We start from the raw sequence: 11,846 nt of genomic DNA, 5'->3' as shown, positions 1-11,846 counted from the left end.
GATCCTGAAATTCCTTTTCACAGTTACTCTCTCCCGTATTTCTTGATACCGTCACCAATACATTCTATTTCTCATTCAATATGTGACCTTGGTAAAAAGCCACATGTCATGTTAATCCAATTAAACCACTACAAGAAAAGATACTCATACTAGTGTTACAAAAACAAATATGGCTACTGCTAGCATTTAACAAAAAAAAACAAAACACAAACAATAAAAAACACACAACACCTTTTATGCTTGTGATACACATTGTCATTGCCTGATCTACTAGCACTGAATTTCATCAACCTGAAATAAATCACTAACAAGCTTCAGTGCATTCCACCCTTTCTGAAACCACGGTATATCTATACATATTTGCACTCTCCACTACAGCATATGACCTGATTTTCTGATGCCCTACTTTTTTTGTATATTCAGCTTAACTAATGACTGGTCAAGCCTTCTGCAAACACACTGACTTCCTACAAAATACAGAAACAGTGAAGCAGGAGGAAACCAGGCAAAAAACCTATAAGCTTTCAGCACTATACCATTTGCCTGTACATACTGCATACAGAGAAAGCACATTGAAGGTTTATTAAGCACTTCTTATTTAGTGAAGTGCTGCTTAACAGGAACACAGGGCTTAGCAATCTATTTTACATGCTGTATTTAACAGAAGCATCCTGCAGGCAGGTTTTGCTTTCACATTCACTCTAAATAAAACCACAAACATTCTTATAATTGTAAAATTCCCTTGATACGTATTCTGACATCTATTTTTTATTTTTCAAAATTATACAAGTTTCAATAGCAGTTAATGAACATTTGGAATACCAAAGACAATCTCCCCCTTTTAAGACTTTTGTTCCTGGAGTATCTGCTACTTGGATAATTTCACACTAGTAGCAACATCAAGGATATAGGTATATACACAAAGAGTTGCTTACATAAGAAGTTTTAGTATTGAGGTATTTCAGTACTAGCTTATAGCCATGCAAGCAAGTTGCAAACATAAGTCTATATTACGTTTGGACAGTCAGCCTCTATTATATTCATAACTGAATTTATCATCCAGGAGGAACACAGAAACTGGGTTTACTTTACAAGGGATAAGTAATGACAAGGCAAATGGCTTAAGATGCTATGTGAAATGCCAGGACAGGAAGGAAAGCTGACTGGTAGAACTGAACTCCAAAAAATAAAAGCAAAGAGGGTGGTGTTCAAAAGAGCAAGGAAACGCCTGAGAGGAAAAGCTTCTGCAAAACTAGTTTATGTAGCTTCTTGCTCCTCCCTGAGTAAAATGCAACAAAATTACAAATAGTGCAGCCGAGAAAAAAAGACTTACATAATATGCAGGCTGCTGTAATTTTCTCTAGGTATCACTTATCTTGCCTAAAACCACCAACCAACAAATAAGTAACACCCCCCACCAATACGACGTGTATGCCCTGGAACAAAGCTCAGCTTCTATAATCTTGTTTCCATTCCAGATACTTGCTTTATCTGCTTTACCTGCACTGAAGATGAAAATCAGGTCAGATGCAGCTGAGAATTTTGTGGTGGTTTTTCCTCTTTGAGGGTTTGTGGGTTTGGGTGAGGGGTGTTTTTTAGTTTCTTTTTAATAAATACCCACACCCCTGTCTCAAACATCTCTAAAACTTCATACTTTTTAGGCTGTATTGACACAAGTGAGAATAAAAGTTTGCTTGTTCCACTTGCAAATAATACACATTTAACATGATTTGTACGGTAAGATAGTATTCAAATATTTCTCCCAGACAGAAAGCCACATCACGACAGCTTGCATTAATTCCCTTCCTGTTCATCCCCCACAAAATAAAGGTATAGAAAAGACAACGCTCCCAGCAGATAATCATTAAGATGATTAGATAAATATCGAATAGCACAGACTTCCTCATTCTATTTTTGGATTAGTGGGAGGAAAGAGCAAATTTCAACCATCTTCCAAATGTGCAGCTCAGCATGGGTGCAATGCACACACAGAACATGAAACTACTTCGCTCACAAGTCAGACTTCTGTGTGTTCAAGGATTTTCAGGCTGAGTACAGTTTTCATTTGCTAAAAATAAGCTGCTGTTGAAGTAAACAAGATATTCCCTCAATGCATGCTCTAATCATTGTACTAAAAAAACACAAACCTGTATGAAATATAACAGTGCTTTTCTTGTAGCCAGAAGGTAGACGAATATTTCGGAGCAACCCCTTTGCTGTCAGCCGTACACGCATGTTGGATAAGGAAAATTTCGGGGACCATAACATGTCTTCAGTGCAATTGGAAGATAAACAAGCAAGAAATAGCCTCCATGTAACGTCACATACTATGTTTTCAAAACACAACAGGCAGAAGTCAAGCAATTCTTGCTAAAAAAACAGGCTTGAAGAAATAATCAAGTCTCCATTCCTTTGCTCTTACTCTGTACACACAGACAAGCAAAAAAAAAAAAAAATCAGTAAAAGCAGATATCCACAGCGTAAATGCTGCTGGCAGCTTCCCCTCACCAGATGTTTCGGAAACGAAGCTTGTCCTCAGAATAAAACTGACTTGGCGATTCAGAAAACCAACAGCCTCTGAATTGCATCACAGCGTGGATGCTCAATCTGCTATGGGACACTGTAGGGCTGGGAGCTAGAAAAGGAGAAAAGGGAGGAGGAGGAAGGAGGAGGAGAAAGTGGGTGGTCTCCCCAGCTGAATATATTCATCCAGCAATGTCACAGACCATGTAATTGTCCTTTGGAGACTGTTAGGAAGATAATTTGAATATTTCTGGAGGCATATTTCAGCTTTTCTCTCTGAGAATCCTTTCAGGGTGCATTTTTAAAACAGTTTCTTTCAATTTATATGTATTTATCAAAACAGATTTATCAGCTAACATTTTATGTAAGTTTGTTTTAGCATTAAGTATTATGTCAACATTTCAAGTATTAACAAATCCACAAACATATTCTCTAAGAACAATTCACTATTTCAAATCTACTTATGGGAAATACTATTTAGCTTGGCAGCTCTACATTGCAGATGCTTCAATTTATTAGAAGAGGAGTGAGAACAGATGGGTTTTGAAGGCACCCAAACACTGTAGCAAACAAGCAATGTTACAGTAGTTCTGCCAAAATAGATGCTGTCTCCAAATTTAATTAATCCCTTAAAAAAATTATTCTTATTATTTAATGAACTCAAGTTTTGCATATACCTTGGCTCCCTTCAGCTGTCACAAGCAAAAATAAAATGAAAAGCAGAAACTAAAAAACAGAGGAATAACTGTTTTACAGAGATTAGAAAATGTTTCATTTTTCACCTACAACCATGACTCTAAACACATGCTGCTAAGATAGGCACTTGCACTGGCCACCTTCTTGTATCAAGAGAAGTACTTCACTACTTTGCCTACAGACAGCAGATGTCTTGCAGGCAGCCCCAGAAGCAGGGACCATCCAAGTATCTCACAGCCAATACAGAAGACAGTACACCAGCTCATTTCTTCTGCATTGCTTGAAGAGCTGCCCTCCACAGGCATCGTCTTTTTAGAGACAACAAAATTAGGTACATATCCACTGATCCCACACTTCTACCATTTCACCAAACCATACCCAATGCTCTCTAGCACCTATGCCTCTGACAGTTTTTCCAGTTCCAGAAACCATTAACCCAACTTGCTCTGAAGCAGGTATAACCCAAAGAGAACAGTTATCACACTGACAGGTCCCATCCCAGTGGTGCCTTACCCTTCCTCTCCTTACCACATATCTATTTCATTTTAATAGCACATCTTAGTTGCTCAAGATATGTAACATTTCAAAGCCTCTAGTGCTTACTTACCACATCAGCTAGAACTAAAAATAACAATTAGTCACTTTTTCCTGGTCTCTGGGTATCTCTAACATCACACAGGCCAGTGCAGTGACAATAAAGCAGCTCATTGTAAGCAGAGCACAAGAGCCCCAGCCCAGCATTGAGACTGTCAGACCCATCAAGCCAAGCCCCACAGCATACTCAGGAGAATACTGTTGAATGTTTTATGGTTGTTGTACCAACACATTTATTTCCCAGCACAGTGATGTACCAATAAATCTGAGATACTACAACACATGTTCAGTCCACACAAAACCATTCTGAATGAAGTACAAAGAGAGTAAATTAGCTTTTTTGTCTGATTCCCAGGGCTGTCTTCACACACAGAGGGGAATGCATATCAGAACTGCTATAAAATCCTCACTTATTCCTTCTAGTCTGAAAAGGTCTGCACTAGCAATGCATGCTCATGTGTCTTTCCAACAGCTTTCAGACTTTTCCCTAATCCAGTATCACTACTAAAACATCACCTCCTTTCTGTGCTAGAAGATTATTACACTTAGAAACTCCACTCAGTAGTAAGCCAAAAGGCTTTTTACAGCACATTACAGTAGCCTTGTATATTCAGCATAGTTCATTAGCCCATCTCTTCAAGTATTAGATCATTATTATCCAATTCTCCCTTAATGAAGGGATCTTGAGATTCTCACCAGGCCTACAGCCAATCACCAAACACCACTGAACACCCAGCCATATCCAGTGATAACCTGCCAGGAAACCCACAGGAACTCCCTTTTATTTTGCTCCTGCCCTCCTCGCCTCCCCAAGTGAGGAACTGCTCCATGAAGTGCATGTTCTCTCACCATCCCCATCTAATGCTCATAAAGATGGAAACAATCCAATCAGGTTAAACAAAGCCAACAACAACAACAAAACAAAAAACAACGCCCACCCCCAACATTAAAATCCCATACCCATAAAACAACCTGAAGTCCCCATATCTGTGCAATGGTGCCTGTGAGAGAAAAGTAAGTAATTTCTTAGCAATCTGTAAAACCAGAGAAGCTGAAGTACCCCACTGAAACTGTTAACTTCCTTCCTAGTAACAGGAGCTAGAACAAGGAATCTCTAGAGAGCAAGCATGATGTAATGAATCACCAGGCAAAATACAAGCAGATAAAAACTCTACATGGACTTAAAAGCCCTTGCAGCAGAGGCTGAAACTTCTCTTTGAGATAATAAATACTACCTTAACTGAGAATCTCTTTACCACCCTTAATCTGATTGCAAATAGGTCATGAAGAAATGGTTATATCATAGCACCAATTTTTCAGGAAAACTTCTGATTTGAGGAAAACGCCTTTTTAGCATCTGGGGTTGGAGTCCTGCTAACCCTACAAACCCAAAAAAGTCCACTTTATGCAAAAGCGGGACCTGACAACACTAATAAAAAGCAATAGAGGTGTGTCAGTCCCATCTAGCACCCAGCACACAGCTCTGACAGCAGCCAGTGAGAGGACTGTCCCTCATCTGCATACAAATAGCTGCCAGGAGAGATTTAACTTAGATTCCTCCAGTGTAGCATTGCCAGAGCTCTGCATTACACCATGGTACACTTCACCACAGCGGTGCCTGTGTGTTGTTTCCTCAGCTCAGAAAAACAGCACCTCTCAGTCTGTGTCTTGTATGACCATCTAGTGCCTGGTGCTGGCAGGGCATAAAGCCAGGCATTAATCCATGGGATCCTAATACAGCATGCCAGAACTTGCACTGTCTACATTTCATGCATAACATGAGGATCACAAAGAGGTCTTTTTCTATCCTGACACTGGATAAGGGAAATGGAAAATAGCACCAGAAAACAGCAGAAGAAAGTAGTGATGTACATCCAGGACAGAGGACAATGGAACTGACATTTTATTTATTAGCACCTTACTGCTGGCTTCCCTCCAAGGGCAAAAAACAGTGTTCAACAGGGAGAAAGGGACTTTGCCCCATTATGATCATGTAATTTAGTCAGTGTTGCTAAAAGCATCAATACCCAATGACATGATCAGATTGATGGTAAGGCTAGACCTATTTTAACCCCAGAATATTTAGTATATCTAACAATCCCTGGGAACCTTGGCCATGTGACAAGAAAGGAGCAAAGGGCACTGGCATCAGTAGGTTCTTCCAATTCAGCCTCCTAAGGCCAAGTCTGCAGTATTTTTACTTGTTTCTGTCTCTGTTCCTCTTTCCACATCCAACTATCACAATGAAAGCCTAAGTACAGTTAATGTCTCATTGCAAAGAAGTCCAAATCAGAGACTTCTTTAGATCTGAGAAGCCAATGTAGTGGACAACTGGCTCCTTGTCATAAGGCAGCATAGGCAGTGTGAAGCAGATGGATTTTACTGGCATGCTTTAACTCAGGAAGAACAGACAGGTGATGGCTTATGCAAAGAGAGGTGTGGAAAAAACAGAAACCTACTATGAGCCAAAGGGTCATCTCTGTCCTCATTTTTGTTTCTAGAAAATTACTGCTCCCCCCTCCACTTCCCTGTGACCACCTTCCTCTAGCCAGCACTCCAGTTTGTAAAGCTAACCTTCCTGCAGGCAACAATACCTGCTGCCATGCTGAATGCAGCTTGCAACTTCAGGACTTATTTTAAGCACCAATCCTGACCTCTTTCTGCCTCAGAACAGGAATTAAGAATCCTAAATAATTTAAGGTTTTTTCTAGTACACAGAGGCTTTTTACCATTATAAATTCAGCAGCCTGTCAAACAGAATGTGACGCTACAGTGGATTTCCAGGCAAACAGCTACAGGAATCAGGCTAATCTGTCTCTTGCACAACAGTGCTTGCATTTAGAGTGTCTGCACTCTTTCAGAATTGAAAACAGCAACAAAAAACCGCAAGAATAATTTAATTTTAACTTAAGGGAGCTGCAAGTTATTTTCCATATGTAAGATGCCCCTTTGGACTGCCTCAGTCAAAATCCTGCAGTGTTTTAAGAAAAATTGTTACTTTACAACAGGGAAAAATGCCACTAATAATATTTTAAGGCATGTTGTCCTAATAAATTTCAAAGATCTACCCAGATATGCCAAAAAAACACAGCTATCTCTATGCTAGGGACTTCTGCTGATCAGAAACAGGTGAGGTGTATACATGAGTCCTTGCAAATTCAGGCCCCAAGGAACAGAGGAAAAATAAGTTTTACTAAAAGCCATAGCTTACATATCTATTAGTTATTATTCACATTATACTTATTTACATGTATTGTGCAACTGTTCTTCATCTGTGGCCTCAGAACAAGTCAGTAGCCAGACCGAAAACCGAAAAGCAACCGAAAAGCAACATTGCAAATATGGACAATTTAGACAAGTAAATCTCATAAAACAAGCTGATGGCTTAGCAGCTCCGATTCAGTTTCCAAGGTTCACAGAGCAAATTAAAGACAACTCACAACAGGTGTTTATCACTTCTCTCTGTGGGCTTTGTATGCTCTTCATAGCCCTAGGTGTGCAGATAAAAAAGCAGTTTACAAGCTCTTGAACCATCTTTGACACAAAATCCATAGGTTTCATATCTGAAGGACAGTTCTATGCTCTTTCAAATATTATGTCAATTCTCCTCCCTAACAGGTGTCAATGACAGCAACACGGGTAGCTATGTATCTGCTGAAAAAGAAACCTGGAAAGAAAGGACTTAAAGAAAGCTTAAAGGAATAAGTCAGGAGAATTCAAAATGCCTTTTTTTTGAAAATACTGTAAGAGGACATCAAGAGTCAGTTTTCAATATCTCACATACACTTCCGAGTTAAGGAAGAACTCCACTAGAATGACACCAAATTACTCACTGTTTACTGCAAACATGCAAAACAATATGCACAATTTAAGGAACACCAGAGAGCCAAGAAAAAAAACAAGCCCGATAACATCAAAAGAGATCAAATACCTGGGTTTAACTGGAGAGGGAAGGGACAAGAAGACAGAAAGAACTAAGTTGTAGGATGGGTATTTTCAAGGTGGAGACATAATTTAGCAGTGTACACAGCAACTCAGGAATAACAAAATAAGAACTGTTTGCTACTGCTACAATACCCTTGATGGTCAAAGCTCTGAAAGTAACAAAATAGAAAGGTACTGTCCTCTTAATTAATGAAAAAAACAGTGAGAATTTAGATGTTTTATGATTAGTTCAGCTGGAATAGTAAAAAAACCACCATCTCTGGCTAATCCTAACAACGAGCTCTATAATTTAAATCCATTAGAACATATTTCCATGCTTGGATTCCAGTTCCCAACACTGGAAAATTATCTTAAAGCATCCCTTTGAGCTGATACAACCTGTGGATATCCATTTCAGCTGCTCCCTCTACTCATGCAGAGGCTGACTTATTCAATATTTAGACAAGTGTGAGAAAAACACAGCTCTGTGTTCTTCTCTTCTGTGGCTTGTTCTTGTGAAACATCAAAATAAATACCACGGAAGGGAACTACAGACAACCCTCCGAACATCAGAATAAACATCACAGAAGTGAATGATGAACATTCCCTCCATAGAAAGTCTGCATACTTCCATGTCACCAATAATCTGGAGTTTCTGACAGAAGCTTGGAACCAAATAGTAATAAATATCTGAAATACCTAACTTACAATCCAGAAAACAGGTCCCTCCTTAAAAGAGTTAACAGAACAAACAGACCTTAAAATTGTGAAAACCATTTGGGTTATCATACAAAAGGCATTCCTACATACTGCTGTAGGAAAACTGGTAAGATCCACATCAAATCCTCATTGTTGGGAGTTATAATAATAATAGTTCACCGATTTGAGAAATTCCCAGGAAAAAAAGCACCATTTGAACAGAGCCAGTGCATGTATTACTGTTTATCAGGCCCTGAGGTTTCAAAATTAATTTGTTTTCATTAAGATACTTGTTAAAGGCACAGGGAGCAGTGCTGATTTTCAGCATGAACAACAAACAATAAACAACCTTCTCAAAGAATTAATTTTCACAAGCTCAAGTCTGGAAGAAAACTAGGAACATGCATGCAACTACATTGATACACTTACTTGAAGGGACCAATCTATAATACATTAAGACTGTGTTGTCATGTCATCAGATACTCCTTTACCTCTTCAAAATATAAATTATTATATTTTTCCCTAATGAACACATTTAATAATGAACTCAAATTTACAGATTTAGATTAATTCTGCATTTGTTAATATAAAGGTGGCATGATTAAGACCTGCTTTTATAGCTGGCTCACATGTAATAGCTACAGCATTTAAGAAGCTTCGCTGTCTGCTTTTAAGAACATTCCTTATTATTAGCCTGAAGGCTAGATCATGAGACAATTCAGTCATTCAGATCATCCTCATAATACACCTGGATGAAAAACCATCTAAAAAAAGACTAAAGCTGGCTTTGTATCACAGCTGGAAAGGCAACATACAGGTTTTCTTCAAGAGATGAAGGGAAAAGACTAACTTACACTATTCAACTAGAATTTTCATTGTGTAGAATATTAATTATCTTCATTAAACTAACAATGACTCTTCTGTTGCTGCTGCTTCAGCACACAGTTTACAAATTGTTCAAGTTTTTCTGCAAAATTTCCACTTGCTCCTTTTGGAAACAGAGGGGTAAAGAAAAACTTATCACCTAGCATATATACAAAAGCTGAAGCTCCTGATACAAACGATCAATAATTCAGTCTCAAAACATCTATATTGAAATTCCCCATTAGAACTAGTTAGAGATGCTACTTCTGTGATGTGGAAGACCTGGACCAAAATCTTCCCTTCTTTAACAAGCATTTAAGCACTGCTTTTTCCATGCCTGGAGTGCTTTAAGCACTGTACTAATTACTAGCTGTTAAAAAGCAGAAACTTCTTCCTAATTTTTACTTCACTGCAGAAGAACCCCAGTTTATTCTGGTGCAGAAAAAGAAAGAGCTTTAAAATGTTTAAGATTATTTACCCATCAAACTGTTTCCTGTATGATTCCTAAGGGAGCTTATTTCCTACAAGCTGCAGAGTACTGTATTAGAAGATGTTGGAAGAAAAACAGAGTTGATTCAAGAACAGAAAGTTTATGCCATGGAAAGTTTCCACATATTACCACAGAGCGCCTTCTTTTTTTTTTTTAATTGGATACAAAAAAACCCTTAAAATTGCTGTTTAGATGATACTGAAATACAGTTTGTTTGATAACTACCATGTAGAACTCCACAACATACACTTTATCATAACTGTTGGTGGGGGAGGGCAGAGTTGAGAGGGTTTTGTGTCTTAAAAAAACCCAAACAAACAGAAACAGTTTAAGACCTCTGTGACTTTTTTATATATATGCATGCTTCTCAACTGGGAAAAATTAGTATTACACTTAACCTTGAGTTTGCAAAGTTGGGGACTCAAGAAAACCAAGTATCTGTCTGTATTCTCCAGTAACAATCATAATAACAATGTTTATCTTAGCAGAAGTACATTAGAAGTGAATACTAAGATAAAGTTTCCCAAAAAGGATACTCAAACTGCAGAGACAGAAGCACTTTTGTTTTCCACACATTGCTAACATCATAATCTGTGCTATAACTGCCATCCAAAGGACTATTTTTCCTGCACTGCTTTTAACTCAGGCAAGTTCCAAGTCCTACCTACTCTATGACCAACCATATGAGAACTTATGTTCTCATATGCTTCAGAACTTTTGCGTCTCCATGCAACAAGAACACAGCTCGCACTTGCTTCTACAACTTGCAAAAACCTTTTGTAAACAACAAAAATACCCTTCCTCAAAAAACCAACTAAAACTACAAACCCTTTAGAGCAGATCCAAAAGGCAAAACGGAGCTAATAAGCCACTTGACCAGATATCCCTCATCAGTAGTGTAACTTGCTATACCATGCTGAAGACCACTGATGGTCAACTAGAAGAATTCTCTGAAGACCTACTATTTCACACTAATTATATTCTCAACTAATTATAATCTTACCAAATTTTAAAGAAGGTTTACACTTTTTCATACAGCATCATGACAGATTTTAAAACATTTTTTGTTGTTGTTAAAAAAGCACCAGCAAAGTGAGATATATAGTAATCTCATTTTCCAAACATTGAAAGTGCAAGTATTTTGAGGGTAACCTCTTCGGTATCAGTGAATCTATAATATAAGATGACATGCTTACCCTCTGCTTCCCCTGATTTTGAACAGTGATGACTAAGAGCATGAAAGAAATGGGTGTTAACTGAAACTCAAAGTATGCTGCCTCAAACTTCTGTTTGAACTACAGTATTGTGTTAGTAGAAGAAACCTATCCCAAAACTAAGAATTTGGAGTGAGAAGCCAGCATCCACCTGTTCCAAGAGGCAGCTTCCTGAACTGTTACATTAATACCTCAGTTTTTCATTTGAGCTTGATCAAGAAACACTACTCACTTTTGCAATGGGATTGAAGTTATTCCTTCCCCCAGTGTTATATTCTTCTCAAGATGACTAAAACAAGCAGCCTTTTAACCTCTTTAAAAAACTAGGACAACAGAACACCATCTTTCATGATGGAACACATGCTGTCTATAGATGAAGCTTCTTTGGTACTCACTGGTTCTATAGCCTTCAGTATCTGACTGCACTATGTATGCTCCATCATAGTACAACAGGAGATGCCATAAATCATACTGCTCTTACTTGAGAATACTTTATGGGTTTATCTAGCAGTTGCCCTAGCTTTCCTAAGAACAGCATCACAAGCATCAGTGTAACTTGTTACCTGTAAAACACCATGTGTCCCTTTCAGGGTCACTGAACAACAGGATAAAGCTTTCCAGTAAACATTTGCATGATTTATACTTGAAATGATAGCTTCACATTCAGTACTATCGAAAAGGGTATTTGCTTTTGCTTAGCTTATGTAGTACCAGGAGTTATTGTACTTTAATCTATCCCTGACCTTCAGTTAATAATGGAGACAAGAGATTTGAATATTCACTGCATATACACACTGCACTGTAATACACTGCACAGGTATTAGAAGTCACCGGATAAACAA

The 11,846-nt window shown here is 38.2% G+C and overlaps 1 protein-coding gene across 4 annotated transcripts in view; it reads right to left on the bottom strand.

Annotated features, from left to right (window-relative positions):
- The window catches only part of MTUS1 (microtubule associated tumor suppressor 1), a 93,629-nt gene that overhangs the window by 51,918 nt on the left and 29,865 nt on the right, over nt 1-11,846 (bottom strand). The window contains exon 1 of one of the 4 annotated variants that reach the window (XM_010002482.1): nt 2,148-2,593. The exons of the other annotated variants lie outside the window; for them this stretch is intronic. Within the exon in view, the coding sequence (XP_010000784.1) occupies nt 2,148-2,268 (121 nt within the window). The 5' untranslated portion in view covers nt 2,269-2,593. Of the gene's footprint in view, nt 1-2,147; nt 2,594-11,846 lie in introns of those variants that run through there. 4 annotated transcript variants of the gene reach the window in all.

This window comes from Chaetura pelagica, unplaced genomic scaffold (assembly GCF_000747805.2).
Source record: "Chaetura pelagica isolate M959 unplaced genomic scaffold, ChaPel_1.0 scaffold67, whole genome shotgun sequence".
NCBI classification, from domain to species: Eukaryota; Metazoa; Chordata; class Aves; order Apodiformes; family Apodidae; genus Chaetura; species Chaetura pelagica.
The sequence above is the reverse complement of the archived record's forward strand: the minus strand, read 5'-3'. Positions and strand labels throughout refer to the sequence as shown.